The 17010-nt window shown below is 34.2% G+C and overlaps 1 protein-coding gene across 8 annotated transcripts in view; it reads left to right on the top strand.

The window, feature by feature from the left end:
• RIMS2 (regulating synaptic membrane exocytosis 2) overlaps positions 1 to 17010 on the top strand; it is a 747502-nt gene that overhangs the window by 415900 nt on the left and 314592 nt on the right. For all 8 annotated transcript variants that reach the window (XM_015145837.3, XM_028852821.2, XM_077943948.1 and 5 more), the window contains 3 exons: positions 3486 to 3616; positions 7148 to 7319; positions 13044 to 13197. In XM_015145837.3, coding sequence (XP_015001323.1) covers positions 3486 to 3616; positions 7148 to 7319; positions 13044 to 13197 — 457 coding nt within the window. The remainder of the gene's footprint in view (positions 1 to 3485; positions 3617 to 7147; positions 7320 to 13043; positions 13198 to 17010) is intronic.

Consider the following 17010-nt stretch of genomic DNA (forward strand, 5'->3'; position numbering starts at 1 on the left):
CTTACCAGAGCCAAAGCCTTAGTAGAAGAACAACGCCTTTTGTTCCTAGGGTTCAGGTAAAGGCCTTGTCTGCCTGATAGAAACTAAAGTTGTGTTTAACCCTTATTTGTATGTTTTTGGAAAATGCGTTAGTAGGAAAACTTTTTTTGGTATGTTGCTCCAAACCATATTATTGACTTTCAAATCATTTTATTAGCCAGCTTGTAAAAATTTGCATGGGGATTAGAATATTGAATAAAAATTTAAAGAGACAATCTTTGTTAGTGATTTTATATGATAAACTAAATACTAAACCTTATAGATTTCAAAGTGGTATTTAATGTAGATTCTACTTATAATATATGACATTTACAGAAATAGCTAATTTTATACTGTTGATATTTTCCTTTGTTACACTAAGGTTGCTGTCTCTTTAAATCACTCATTATGTCCCTTAACATCTATATTCTCTTGCATTTTCCAAGTAATAACTCCTTGAGGAGACTGGCAAATAAATTTGTACCTTATTTAAAATATGAATTTTATGCATATTATATATAATGTTCATTTTTTGGAAAGTATTTTACTTTGAAAGAACAAAATTATAATCCAAATAAAATAAGTTTGATTTATTTTGTTAATATTTTGCCATTGTAGTTTTATTTAATTTTATGTAATACTTGGGTACAAGTTGTTTGCCTCTTTTCATTAGGAACCCCTTATATGGTAAAGTAATGGCAATATAGTTTTTTTTAAGTAGTATTATGCTTTCCTTGCTTTGCTGCATGTTGTTTTTTTAAAAATTTGTTGCTTCTGAGTAATACTTATTTTGTTTAAATTTTAAAAATTAAATTATTCTTGTTAATATTATACAATATAAAATATTTACCTATGCTGCTTAGGTCCTACTTAGGAAAATTAAAAATAGTTACATGCTAAAGCTGGAATGAGAAATATTTTAAAACAATTTAAATTATACTAATATTTTTATTAATGAAATTGGGGCTGAACAGGAACTATGTCAGGACCAGAATTGTGAAGATATGTTTGTTATATTTGGGGGAATCAACAGCTATATTTTAAACACTTATTTAAAAAGCACAGATAAGAAATTAAGAATGTTATAAAGTGATGTACCTAATAAAATCTGTTTCGATTATGTGAACTGGATATCTATTAAAAACTTCAATGCAAGTCCTATAATACAAATAAAAATTAGGGCTATATTCAAATACTCAGTTTAAAGCAGTCTATTAAAAGGTATAATTTTGGTCAAATAATTAGTAAAGTTAAAATGTGCCTATTTGCTGTTTAAATTATTTTAATATTTGTACATTTGTAATTTATAATTTAGTAAACTCTAAAATATTATACCAAAAATAAGCCATATGTTTACTCTGTATGAGAAATGGACAATATTAATAACTGATAATGTTTTGGTTTTCCATGGCATAAGGAAATCTGACAAGAATACTCTATCAGACTTTTGAAATATATATCTCAAATGCTAGTTTTAATGATTTTAAAGGAGAAAAAATATTGCTGGTGGAGATGGCCACAAGTACTTAGTTTAACCCCCCAAAAGGTTCTCATAGAAATCAATAATTTGCTCTAATAATTTTTAGCTTAGTCTCATAATAATTATTGTTTCTTAAATGTAACATTTATTGGAAATAAATCTTTTTAACCTTACAGAATCTTTTTTTTTTTCCTTTGAGGTGCTTAATATTCATGTCATGAACCTCAGAGAAAGCTTTTTAATGTCTTAGAAAAAATGAAGCCATAAACTCTTTAAAACTGATGAAAATAGAGACTACCATAGAAATCAGTTGGGTTTTTGTCACACATTTATGATACTATCTATAACACCTCTTTGATCTCATATACAATCAGACAATCCTGCATTTCTCTCTTTTTCACTCATATCTTTTGTCAGAAGAATAGTCTCCTTTTGGCCCCTTTTTCTTATCTGTATCTATGTTCTAATATTATTAGAAAAGCAAATATTTTAACTGTTTTCATATATTGGAGACTTTTTTCTTCAAGTTGTTAATCTCTTAATGTAAGGCAGTGGTTCTCAAATTTTAATGCACTTGAGGATCACCTAGGGACTTGTTAAAATCCAACTTCCAGGGCCTCGTTCTGATTCAGTAGGCGAGAGGTGGGCCCAGGAATTTGTAACTTTTTAATAAATAAGTGAGATAATACTGACACGGAAAGTTTATTAGCCCAATGTAAAAAATACTTGTCTAGGGCCTATTTTTGTACTTAGCAGCTCCATTAGAAAAATTTGTTGTTATTCGGTAGCAAGATAATACCTGCATTAAATGTAAAAACATAAAAATTGATAACTATAATTTAAACAAGTTGGATATTTCTTACTCTTATTCCTATAAAAGGGCTGATTCCATTTGGCAAAAAAAAAGATGGAAATAATTTTATATACTTTTTTAAGACTGTCAGTTTACCTTTTCTGACTCAAAAGTTGCTCAGTGTCTCATTCTCTAGAATATGAAGTGAGGGACTCAACAAAGCTATGTTGGAATTGGAATTGAATTGCCAGTGTTTTATGTATAACCAGTACTGATTTGTAACTGTTATTCTCAAGTTCCAAATTTTGGTTCCATTTCAGTTTCAACATAGTGGTTAGATATGTGCTGAGTTTTGGGCCAAGATGTGGATCAGAGCCATAATTATCATAGATCCTGACATAGTAGAATCAGACAGCTAGGTGTGCAAGTGTGAGGTATGTGTGTGGGAGGTGATAACTGTTAAATCAAGTGAATTCAGCAGTTGGATATGAAGTTCCCTTCCCTAATTATGGCACAGGGAAATTGTTCTCATTTTCTTATCTCAAATAATAAAATGTACTCTTATTATCCTAAGGATATTATTCATCAGCTTCACAAAAGAATGAGACTTAATGTCTGAATAAGGAAAAATTTTAAAGATGAATTCATTATCATTTTAAGTTCAAACTGAAGGAATCTATTGACTAAAGCTACTAGTAAATCCCTTTTGCTTATAATATTTTAAATGTTTTTAACTATGAAACAACATAAAACATTTACTTGAAAATTCCCTATGAATGTTATATAAACAGGATATTATCTACTCAATTCATTTTGAGCACTTATTCTGAACTCAGTTTTTTTTGTAGGGGAACCAAAATGAACTAGTGATTCTTGCATAAGTAAAGATACAGATCAGTCATTTTATATAAAGTCCTTAATTATGATAATGTAATTATGTACATGTTAATAAGCAATCACATTAAGATAATAAAAAGCCCACATGCTTGATCAAACTGAAATGTCTGAATCATTCTTTTATTCATTGAAGTTATTATAGTATATCCTTTTATTTTTAACTAGCCACAATTTACTGAGTAAAATTTATATTCTGTGCTAATGAGACTGTAAGAGAATGGGGTGAAGATTGGAAAGGTAAACATTGTGTTTGTGTAGTAAATGTTTGAATTGATAAATTAATATTTTTGCTTTCAGATAAAACTATGGTTTGACAAGGTTGGTCACCAATTAATAGTTACAATTTTGGGAGCAAAGGATCTCCCTTCCAGGGAAGATGGGAGGCCAAGGAATCCTTATGTTAAAATTTACTTTCTTCCAGACAGAAGGTAAGGATATAAAACAAAAATAAATGTTCTGGAAAATAAATGAGGAAATGTTAATAGCAATGGGTATTTCAATTCTGTATCATTTATTGGTATCATACTAGTGAGATATGTGAAGTTTAACATAAACGTGATGGTTCTTAGGAATCAAAATAGTGACAGTAAGTTAGATTTTTAAAAACTTAAATGTTGTATATGTGATTTTAAATATTAATTTTAGGCATGTGTGTATTCTTGTATATATTTTCATTATTCAAAATCATTAAAAGTTATGCTTCCTAAAATCAAATTTTTAACACAAATTATAGAGTCAAAAAGCTAAAATACTAGAATTTTTAGTCAAAAATACTAGCTCTTTTAGTCAAAAAGCTAAAAATACTGCTAAAAAGTGCTCATTTCTCTGCAATTTCTACCTCCTCTTACCAAGATATTATTTCTCTCTATTCTATAAATTTAACAAGTTGTTTTGTATTCATCACCTTATATCATCAAGAAAACTTACCACAAGTCCCAGAATCACCTTCCTCAAGCATTATTTGTTTTGTGTTTATTCTAATCAATATAAATGGTATTGTTCTACCCTTAATTTTTTTCTTTTTGTTCTACCCTGATTTGATTGGAGAAATACTTTATCTGAAAACAAATCTAATCACTCTGAATTTCAGGCACGTAAAAAATAAAAGAGACTATTCAATAGGCATCATGAAAAAAAAAGAAGGAATGATACCAGTTACCTTTCCCCAGTTATCTGTCTGCATCCCTGCCTCCCACGGCAGAGTGCTCTCAAGATCTCGTTATTTTTTCTCAGGTTGGAAGTGGATAGGCACAGATGTGATCTTAAACATGTTTATACACTTTTGGATTCTCATTGATTTAGTTATTTGGTTCAAGTAGAAAGTCATCAAGGTTAAGTTCGGTACCAAAGTGTCACCTGAACAACAATCTCAGCAAAGAAAAGGACAAAAGAATAGACAATGAACAAAGGCTTTGCATTTTATTTGATACATATTTTGAAGTTTTATACTCTTTTTATATCTTGAAGTTAGTCGCCAGTTAAAATATATTTCTTCTTCTAATTTTAAGTAAAAACATCAAGTGTTTGCATGCTGTTACTGAATTACATTTAATGGAAACCAAAGTTCTAGTAACATGAAAATAAATTTTTAAAAAGGATTAGGTTGGATTTTATTGTTTTTAAAAATTAACTACCTTCTCAGCAATTTGATGATTCATTAAAAGATCAATTATTTATTTTATTATAATTAGGCTTTTATTTTAAAATGATGTCTATAGCATGCTTATTGATCTTAGTGTTTAAATATCTTTAGCACCTTCTCAGTGTTTGACTTACGCAGTATGCTTTGATTCTGAAGGCTTTATTTATACTTCTAGAAAAAGTAAAACTCATTTTTTTTTAACTTGCTGAAAATAAGGTTATTTTTAATGGTTCTTTTTGTGAATTGGTGCTTGGGTACGTACCAAATTGCCTTATTAAATTGTAATCATATATGTTAGGTTTATAAGAAACTTCAGAGATTGTCTATTCCTCTTCCTATTCAACATAGAAATCCTGTCTAAAATTTTCATTCTTTATCTGAGAACTTTTTTCTGTCCTTAAGAGGAAGTTCATGACTTCCTCTTCTTTTTCCTTTCAGATTTTGATAGAAACCATTTTTGTTTGTTTGTTTGTTTTTGAGACAGAGTTTTGCTCTTTTTGCCCAGGCTGGAGTGCAAAGGCACGATCTCGGCTCACTGCAACCTCCACCTCCCGGGTTCAAGCAATTCTCCTGACTCAGCCTCCCTAGTAGCTGGGATTACAGGTGCCTGCCACCATGCCCAGCTAATTTTTTGTATTTTTAGTAGAGACGGGGTTTCACCATGTTGGCCAGGATGGTCTCGATCTCTTGACCTCGTGATCCACCTGCCTTGGCCTCCCGAAGTGCTGGGATTACAGGCGTGAGCTACTGTGCCTGGCCAGATATAAACCATTCTTGAATTAGATAGCAAGGCTCCTGTTAAATACTTTCATCCTGGCCTTCTTGGAAGGACCTTTATCTCTTGACAGGGTCTCAAAATTCATTCTTCATCAATGAAATATGAGTAGATGTTAAATAAATATTTGTTAAAGCTGTAAGCAAAGGGAGGGAGAGAAAGATCATACATCACAGTCCTTGTTTCAGATAAGTTATTCCCATACACATTATCACTTCTTTCCAGGTATAGAAATAAAATCTCCTACATGGGTTTGCAATGTCATTTTTCTGCCAATGCCTTCATGGTTAATAAAGCTACCTTGCATGTTATCTTGTCCATGTGTATTAACAAAATTCATTATCAATTTGTATATTTAAAGTCATCTTTCTGCCATATTATATATGTGTGCTTTGGAAACATATAACACCTCTTCATCATTCAAGTAAAATCTATATTAAACTTAAAATTCCAATGAGAAGAAGTTGCATTACTTCCCAATTTCAGAGACAATTCTACCCCTTCTTACTTCTCTCTCCTCCCTATTTCCCAAAACTCTTGGGACTGTGTTGTGCTGAGATAATTTGTAGCAGTTGATACTGTTCTAACTGGAGCTTGTCTGTCATTTTAGATAGTTCTCTTAGGTAGCTTAAATTGTATTTCCTAGAAAATTGTATTCCTATCCAGCCAGTGATCCTGTCTAATAAGCAAGATTAATGATCTCCAAATAGGTTGGATGTACCCTAGGTGATGTACAGGATAATCCTTTCATGATCAGGAAGAAATATTTGAATGTTTAAAAATTTTTATTTTATTATTTTTAGTTTCTGTTTTTGTCTATTTTCCAATATGGACAATATGTTAGTATAACAGTATGGTGACACACGTACAGAGATATACAACCAAAAAGAACATGAAAACCTTTGAACTGGCAATCCCATTTATTGGGATGGTTATCTTGCATTTTCAACTCATGTTGTGGTGACCACCTCACATAGAAATAAATTTACAGTGTTTTAAAATACCAAATATATGTCAAATAAATATGAATTTCTTATATTTAAAAAAGTATCTTTATAAAAATTAGATTATAATTGGTCATTAGCTAGAACTTTGTAGATAAGAAGTTGTGAATATCACAATTTACTCCTCTTTTTGTACAATGAGACTTCTGTAGTTTAAATGAATAGTATATGTAATGTTACTGGTTAATTATCATTTAGAAGGTTTTCAGTAGGGCGATGTGTTAAAAAATTATTGAGTTAAGATTCTCAGGTCTGGTTTTATTTAGATTTTGAGAAAGATTAAGTTTTCAATAATTTGTCATGGAAAAAATTTAACATTTATTGTAACTTCGCCATTATTGTCATATCTATAAAGTGTGATATAGCATACACCTTAAATTTTTCATAATAATTTTAAAGGTTATAACACTTGCAATGTATGATAATTTGATGGTAAAATATCACCTAACTTGTTTACCGAGAAATTTTAAATGAAAAAATTTTAGGATAAAACTTGTGGTTCTATGTAAGTTCATAATTTGTTGGTTTTTTTCCATAGTGATAAAAACAAGAGAAGAACTAAAACAGTAAAGAAAACATTGGAACCCAAATGGAACCAAACATTCATTTATTCTCCAGTCCACCGAAGAGAATTTCGGGAACGAATGCTAGAGATTACCCTTTGGGATCAAGCTCGAGTTCGAGAGGAAGAAAGTGAATTCTTAGGCGAGGTATCTGGAGTTGTTTTCAAGTTTATGCTATTCGTGTTATCCTGAATGCTTTTATTTATATAACTGTCAGTATGATTTTATATGTAGAATATCTGCAAAGGTAGGCACAATTTCTTTAATGGAATGTATTTCAGCTGCTGCTTTAGGACAAAACTTGAAACTATAGAAAACAGTGGTTGTACATATTCTGACAGTTTTTACATGTCATTTCTTATTTTAGAACTCTTAGTGTTGAATGATAAAAGATTTGTATTTCACAAATACATTGCTTTGTTTTATAGTGATATGTATATATTTTGGTAGTTTACTGAACAGACTGTACCACTAATAAGTAGTTAAACCATTTATTTATGGATTATTTTCAAGCCCTACAATGTAACAGGCACTGTGCTATAGATTGAGCCTTCAAAGGTAAATAAGGAGTGTTACTTACTTCAAGGAATTTACAATTCATTGGTGATACAGACACATGAATAGCAATTAGAATATAACATGCCAATTGATATGGAGGGGAAAATGCAATAGGAATACATAATTGCTGTGCAGAGGAGGGCAGGTGGTCAAAGCAAGTCTTCACAGAGAGAGAGGAATTTAGCAAATTCAAGGGGAGTGAAATTCCTGCAGAGGGAATAAGAAGACATCAGGGTGAGGAGATACTGGTCAATTGCACTGAAATTGGAAGGGAATATGGTAAGAAATGAGGTTTGAGGCTTAAACTGAGACCTGGGCATGTCACTTAATATATAAACAAATTTGGATTTATCTGGTTGATAATAGGAACCAATAACCAATAACCAATTCTCTCTTTCCCATCTCTATGGAGTCTCACTTTGTCACAGTGGCACAGTCATAGCTCACTGCTGCCTCAAGCTCTTGGGCTCAAGTAATTCTTCTGCCTCAGCTTCCCAAGTAGCTGGGACTATAGGCACCCACCACCATGCCCAGCTAATTTTATTTTTTTTGTAGGAATGGGTCTCGTCATCTTGCCCAGTCTCATATTTTCTTTAAAAAGAAAATGGTTTGACTGTACTTGAGAAAAGTATTTCCAACTGTAATGTGGAGAATGATTGAAGAAGGCAAGATGGGAAGCAATTATCCAGCTATTAGCATGTTAAGTTACTCACTTTCAGCCTTTTTCAGTGTGGTTGGTATATTAGTTCATTTTCATGCTGCTGATAAAGACATACCTGAGACTGAGAAGAAAAAGGGATTTAGTGTACTTACAGTCCACATGGCAGAAGGCAAGGAGGAGCAAGTCACATCTTACATGGATGGTGCTAGGCAAAGAGAGAGAGAGATTGTGCAGGGGAACTCCTCTTTATAAAACCGTCAGATCTCGTGAGATTTATTCACTATGAGGAGAACAGCATCAGAAAGTCCCACCCACATTATTTGATTACCTCCCACTGGGTCCTTCCCACAGCACATGGAAATTGTGGAAGTTACAATTCAAGAGGAAATTTGGGTGGGGACACAGCCAAACCATATCATTCCATCTGTCCCCTCCCAAATCTCATGTCATCACATTTCAAAACCAATCATGCCTTCCCAATAGTCTCCAAAGTCTTAACTCAGAATTAACTCAAAAGTCCATAGTCCAAAGTCTAAAGTCTCATCTGAGACTAGGTAAGTCCCTTCTGCCTATGAGACTATATAATCAAAAGTAAGTTAGTTACTCCCTAGATACAATGGGAGTACAGGCATTGGGTAAATACAGCCATTCCAAATGGGAGAAATTGCCCAAAACAAAGCCTCATGCAAGTCTGAAATCCAGTGATACTATCAAATCTTAAAGCTCTAAAATAATCTCCTTTGACTCCATGTCTCACATCCAGGTCATGCTGATGCAAGAGGTGGGTTCCCATGATCTTGGGCAACTCCGCCCCTGTGGCTTTGCAGGGTATAGCCTCCCTTCTGGATGTTTTCATGGGCTGCCATTGAGTGTCTCTGGGTTTTCCAGGTGCACAGTGCAAGCTGTAGGTGGATCTACCATTCTGGTGGGTGGCCATCTTCTCACAGCTCCACTAGGCCATGCCCCAGTAGGGACTCTGTATTTGGGCTCTGACCCCACATTTCCCTTCTGCACTGCCCTAGCAGAGGTTCTCCATGAGAGCCCCACCCCTGCAACAAACTTTTACCTGGACATCCAGGCATTTCCATACATCCTCTGAAATCTAAGCAGAGGTTCCCAAATCTCAATTCTTGACTTCTGTACACCTGCAGGCTCATCACCATGTGGAAGCTGCCAAGGCTTGGGCTTGCACCCTCTGAAGCAATGGCCCAAGCTGTAGCTTGGCTCCTTTTTGTCACAGCTGAAGCAGCTGGGACGCAGGACACCAAGTCCACAGACTTGGTGTCACAGCATGGGGACCCTGGGCCTGGCCCACAAAACCATTTCTTCCTCCTAGGGCTCCAGGCCTGTGATGGGAGGGGCTGCTATGAAGACCTCTGAATTGCCCTGGAGACATTTTCCCCATTGCACATAGACGATTATCATTTGGCCCCTCGTTACTTATGCAAATTTCTGCAGCTGGCTTGAACTTTTCCTCAGAAAATGATATTTTCTTTTCTATCATATTGTCAGGATACAAGTTTTCCAAACTTTTATGCTCTGCTTCCCTTATAAAACGAAATGCCTTTAACAGAACCCAAGTCACCTCTTGAATGCTTTGCTGCTTCAACATTTGTTCCACCAGATAGCCTAAATCATCTCCCTCAAGTTCAAAGTTCCACAAATCTCTGGGGCAGGGATAAAATGCCACCAGTCTCTTTGCTAAAACATAATAAGAATCACCTTTGCTGCAGTTCCCAAAAAAATTCCTCCTTTCCATATGAGACTACCTCAGCGTAGACTTTATTGTCCATATAGCTATCAGCATTTTGGGCAGTCATTCAACAAGTATCTAGGGAGTTCCAAACTTTCCCACATTTTCGCGTCTTCTTCTGAGCCCTCCAAACTGTTTCAACCCCTGTCCATTACTCAGTTCCAAAGCGCTTCCACATTTTCAGGTATCTTTTCAGCAGTGTCTCACTCTACTAGTGTCAATTTACTATATTAGTTCGTTTTCATGCTGCTGATAAAGACATACTCGAGACTGGGAAGAAGAAGAGTTTTAATGGACTTATAGTTCCACGTGACTGGGGAGGCCTCACAATCATGGTGGAAGGCAAGGAAGAGCATGTCATGTCTTAACATGGATGGAAGCAGGCAAAGAGAGAACTTATGCAGGAGAACTCCTCTTTATAAAACAATTAGATCTTGCGAGATTTATTCATTATGAGGAGAATAGCATGAGAAAGACCCACCTTCATTATTCAATTACCTCCCACTGGGTCTCTCTCATGACACGAGGGTATTGTGTGAGTTAAAATTCAAGATGAGATTTGGGTGGGAACACAGCCAAACTATATCAGTTTTTTGGTTTGTTTGTTTGTTTGTTTGTTTCTGAGTAAATTAAATGGTAATCTCACGGGAAAAACAAGTCTATAGAAATATTGAAGTGAGTGTTGTCAGCTGAGGAACCAAAGAGTGGTAAACTAAAAATGCTTCTGTATTCCCAGCACTTTGGGAGGCCAAGCGGGGGGAGATCACCTGAGGTCAGGAGTTCGAGACCAGCCTGGCCAATGTGGCAAAACCCCATCTCTACCCAAAATACAAAAATTAGCTGGGCACGGTGGTGGGCTCCTGTAATTCCAACTACTCAGGAGTCTAAGGCAAGAGAATCGCTTGAGCCCGGGAGGCAGAGCTTGCAGTGAGCCAAGATCACGCCACTGCACTCCAGTCTGGGCAACAGAGCAAGACTCCATCTCAAAAAAAAAAAAAAAAAAAAGCTAAACTAAACTAAAATCCCTTGTGTGACCTTTGGGAAGAAGGGTCATACAGTTGTTAGGAGCAGAGATTCTGGAGCTAACTGACTGGGTTTATATTCCTGGCACTACCACTTCTTAGCCTTGGGTCTTTGAACAAGTTATTTGACCCATCTGTGCTTCAGTTTGTTCTTCAACCAAGTGGGAATAATACTTTATGCAACTCAGGGTTAATATGAGAATTAAATAAGTGTGTTGTATTGTGTGTTTGTAATACTTTGGAACACAGTACCTATAATTTTGAAAATGACTAGGGAAAATTTAGAAAGAGTGAAATAACTCCAGGCATGGTGGCTCACACTTGTAATACCAATCCTTTGGGAAGTGGAGACGGGGATAGCTTGAGACCAGGAGTCCAAGACCAGCCTAGGTAACATAGCAAGACCCCCATGTTTAAAAATAAAAAATAAAAAAAGAAATTAGCTAGGCATGGTGCTGCATACAGTAGTCGTAGCTACTCATGAGGCTGAGGTGGGAGAATTGCCTTACCCCAGGAGTTTGAGGCTGCAGTTAGCTATGAGTGCACCCCTGCACCCCGCCCTGGGTGACAGAGCAAGACCCTGTCTCAAAAACAAAAAAGAAAGAATGAAATATTAACTTGGCTGTGTTGCTTCTTTACCTCCCTTAGGTAAATAGTAATTTATCTTTATGTGGCCTTTCTTGTAAACACAAAGCACAAACACTGTCACTTGCACAACCTCCTAAAAAAAAGTAGACATTAATTTCTACAGACTTATATTTTGGGTAAATTTTTTAAAATTTGTGTTATAAAATTTGTATTATAATATAGTTCATGTTTAAAATCCATTCTTGTTTTTTTCTTTTCTTGTTTTAAATCTTTAGCAGGATGGTATGATAAATTCAGAATTTTAAATTAGACAGGCTGATTCAGTTTACACCTCTTTCACTTAAAAGCTGGTGTGACCTTAGATAAGTTCTTTTAACCTTTCTTAGCCTTGGTATTTTTGCTTATGAAAATTAAACAATAAGACAAAGCTAGTAATTTTTAAAATAATTATGGCAGATAATATGGCACGGTTCATAATACACAGTAGGCACTTCAAATTTGTTTTACTCTTCCCATTTAAAAGTTCTTATAAAAGTTAATTTTTTTTAACTTTTAAGTTCAGGGATACATGTGGAGGTTTGTCACATAGGTAAACATGTTTAATGGGGTTTGTTGTGCAGATTATTTCATTACCGAGGTATTAAGCCTAGTACCAACTAGTATTTTTCCTGATACTCTCCCTCCTCCTACCCTCTACTCTCCGATAGGCCCCAGTATGTATTATTTGCCTCAGTGGGTCCATGTATTCTCATCATTTAGCTCCCACTTAAAAGTGAGAATGCAGTATTTGGTTTTCTGTTCATGCATTAGTTTGCTAAGGATGATGGCCTCCTGCTTCATCCATGTCCCTGCAAAGGACATGATCTTGTTCTTTTTTATGGTTGCTTAGTATTCCATGGTGTGTATGTACCATATTTTCTTTACTTAGTCATCACTGAGGGGGGTTTAGGTTGACTCTAAATAAAAACGCTTTTAAAATTCTAAAACGATATACAAATATTAGTTATTATTACAGTCATTTAAAATGAAAAGTGTTACTTTTGTAACGGGTAGTCAAGGGTCAAAAAAATAAATGTCTTAGATATTTAAAACTATTAAATCACTAAAGAAGTTATAAAAGTTTATTTATTGTCAAAAGCATACTGACAATTTTGCAACGTCTAAATGACCTTGTTTTTCATGTAATAGCATTACTATTATAATTATTACTACAAAAGTTGTAGGACCACTTAACATAATTTCTTTATTATTGGTATATTATAACTGTCCTTTGTCTCTTGGGTTTGTAGATTTTAATTGAATTAGAAACAGCATTATTAGATGATGAGCCACATTGGTACAAACTTCAGACGCATGATGTCTCTTCATTGCCACTCCCCCACCCTTCTCCATATATGCCACGAAGACAGCTCCATGGAGAGAGCCCAACACGGAGATTGCAAAGTAAGTTTTACCAAAATTCTTTCATATTTTTATTGAATTTTCCTAATCTTGAGTTATATGTATGATACAGAATTTGAAGATATCATTGTAAATATTAATAATCATTTGTTAGTATTTCCATAGCTATTATTGAAGCTTTTGAATTGTTTGAAACACTAAAATAAGGTTGTACCCATAGCAATCACCTATCACAATGTTGAAGTGGTTTATATTTGTATTTTGGGTGATATGACACCAAATAAGCACATTTACATTTAAATCTTAGTGCTTAGAATCCTAAATATAGGAATAAGATGGCTAATATGAATTTAGCCACATAGCTGTATGCACAAAATTATCATTTCCTCCTTTATTACTCTAGGTATTTTATGAATATGTAGTATACCAAGTATACTATAGTGGTTGAAACCATGAATTTTAATTTCAGACTACCCTGAGTTTAAATATTAATTCTTACACTTTAGAACTGTATGTTTTGTGGCAGATCCTCTCTCTATGCCTCACTTTCTTCGTTCATAAAAGGGAAATAGTAATACCTGCATTACAGGGTAGTTATAAGAATTAATTAGTCTCAGTAATATAAACTGATGTTATTGTTATTATTGTTATTATTATCATCAACATTACATTTTGCCCTGGATTTTACAGTCTGAAATGTAAAATACAATTACATCATTCCATAGATGCTTAAAATAAACTCAGAAATATTTTCCAGATTGAATAATGACATTTTAAACTCTTCGCCCCTAAAACTCAGGTCATTATTTTTCTAATCAATCTACTATTGGAAACTGAGGTATATGTATACTGTTTTGCATAGTATTCATGGGGTAGTTATATCTTTATGGAGACAGCATGCTCCAGTTTTAGCAACATTTTGTCAAGTGCTTCAGGACTCATTGACATTAACCAAATTTTAGAAGTATAAATTTATAAGCACAAATGCCATGTCATTTATTAATCATGGGAAGTATAGCTGGCAGTTTGACAAATGAGTATTGTCTATCTGGATCACACACTTCTGCTGAATAGAAGAATACATCATATATATATTAGAAGACTGCTTGATTAGTAGAGAATTAGAGGTAAGGATTGATCTTATGGGATACTTAGTAGTCGTAGGAAAACCTAGAGAATTATTTTCAATCCTTTTTAAAATAACCCCTCTGCTGGAATTTTATTTCCACTTAATATAGTCTTGTACCTTTGGATGGTATTAATTGAACACTAATTCTATAGCATCAACTTCTTTCAGCCTCCCCACACAGTAAACACTCATCCATTTCTATTTTCAAATGCCATTACGACATCTTTTGTTGTAATAATCATGTTACAATGAACTGTATGTAAATTAATTTTATTCTTTGTGACCATTGTATCTATTCAGTACTTTCTCTCTGAATTACAGTGTGGGATGACGGGTTACTACATAATGATTACTACTATATGTCCCAACCTAATGTAATTTATATACTAATTCTTAAAGTTTATAGGCTGCTAACGCTAGCCAGCATCTTCTTTTCATTAGGGATTGACCTTTCCTTCAGTTTTTATTGCAATAACTGGTAGACTTGAGGACTCTCAATACCTGAAACAGTTAAATCTATCAACATTTTTCATTTTTTTCCCCATGCTACTTAGGAAGAGTGGATGTGAGAAAAAATGAGATTAGAGTACTGGTTAGCTGTATGTGTCATGGATTTTCATGCAGTTGTTATAATTTATCTTGCAGCTTTTAATATTTTCACATCCCCAAATGATCTTTCTGATACTTAGTCAGTAATAGTATTAAACTTACCTATGGGTGACATAATGACTCCATGTTGTACCATGTCAGTCTTGTCACTATCAACTAACCTCTAGTAAATAATTTATTAATGATATGTAAGCCTGAAGATAAGTAAAAACATGTACATACACATAAAAGAAAGAAATAAAAACTAGGAAATAACATTTAGGAATAGATAGAAAGCTAAAAACAACATTACCTTTGGCTAATTAGGCTAATACGATATATTAGTCATAATGGAAGGTACAAGTCAGAATATGAATAAATTACTAATATGTTATAAACTCCTTTGGTGACAAGAACCTCCTTAAGGGTTTTTCTTCATCTGGTGGATAAATATTGCATTTAATTTTAAGTATATGTATCATATTTCAAAGATCATGCCTTCCACCATGATTGTGAGGCCTCCCCAGTCATGTGGAACTATAAGTCCATTAAAACTCTTCTTCTTCCCAGTCTCAAGTATGTCTTTATCAGCAGCATGAAAACGAACTAATACAGTAAATTGATACCAGTAGAGTGAGACACTGCTGAAAATATATGTTGAGAGAACATACAGGTGAACAGTTATCATTAAAAGTGTATAAATCCCCTTTGGGGAATTATTTTGGAATACAATGAACAATTCTATGCCAAAAAGTTAAACAACATGGATGACATGGATAAATTCCTGGAGAGCCACAAATTGCAGAAACTGATCCATAAACAGCTAAAAATCTGAATAAACCTATAATAAGTAAAGAAGTTGAATTAATGAATTGATAATGAAAAAATCTTCCCACAAAGAAAAGCCTAGGCTTCACTCTTGAATTCTTTTAAACCTAAGAAAAGAAACACTAATGTTTCTCAAATTCCTTGATTAGAAAGAGAAAGGGAATACCCACCAATTCATTCTATAAGACCAGTATTTCCCTCATGCCAAAGTCAGACAAACACATTAAAAGAAAAGAAAACTACAGACCAATATTCCTCATGAACATACACACAGACATCTTCAGCAAACTATTAATGAATCGAATCCAACAGTATATGCAAAAGATTGTACACCATAGCCAAAAGGGATTTATCCAAGTGATATAGAGTTGATTTATTATCCAAAAGTCAATTAATGTAATTCAACATAGTAATAGAAAAAAGAACAAAAACCACATGAATATATGAAAATATGAAGAAAAAGCTTTGGCAGAATTCAGTGCTCATTCACAATTAAAAAAAAAAAAGTGAATGGGCATGGAAGAGAACATAGTAGGCCTAGAAAAGAACCCTCCACAAAGTGGGCATAGAAGAGAACTTTCTGATAAAGACCACCTATGAACACCCTTTAGATGACAAACCATATTTCATGGTAATAAATGCTTTCCCCTCTAGTATTGATAACTAGGAAAGGATGTCTCTTATTATCACTTCTATTCAGCAGTGCACTGGAGATTGTAGTTAGGACAGTCAGGCAAGAAAAATACATAAAAGGCATTCAGAATGGTGAGGAAGAAGAGAGAGAAACTGCGTTTATTCACAGATGACATGATTCTATATGTAGAAGATTCTAAAGAAGCCACACAAAAACTACTAGAACTAATAAACAAGGACAGCAAGGTCCCAAGATACATGAACAATATACAAGAATCTATCCATTAACATTTTGAAAATGAAATTAAGAAAACATTTTTGACCAGGCGCAGTGACTCATGCCTGTAATCCCAGCACTTTGGGATGCCAAGGTGGGCAGATCACTTGAAGTCAGGAGTTTGAGACCAGCCTGGCCAACATGGTGAAACCCCATCTCTACTAACAGTACAAAAATTAGCCGGGCATGGTGGCAGGCGCCTGTAATCACAGCTACTCAGGAGGCTGAGACAGGATAATCACTTGAACTTGGAGGGCAGAGGTTGCAGTGAGCTGAAATCATGCCACTGCACTCCAGCCTGGGTAAGAGAGTAAGACTCCATCGCAAAACAAACAAACAAAAAAAAAAACAACAACGATGAATTAAATTTTACAAAAGAAGTTCAAACTTGTACACTAAA

The sequence above is a fragment of the Macaca mulatta genome, chromosome 8, assembly GCF_049350105.2.
Source record: "Macaca mulatta isolate MMU2019108-1 chromosome 8, T2T-MMU8v2.0, whole genome shotgun sequence".
Taxonomy (NCBI): domain Eukaryota; kingdom Metazoa; phylum Chordata; class Mammalia; order Primates; family Cercopithecidae; genus Macaca; species Macaca mulatta.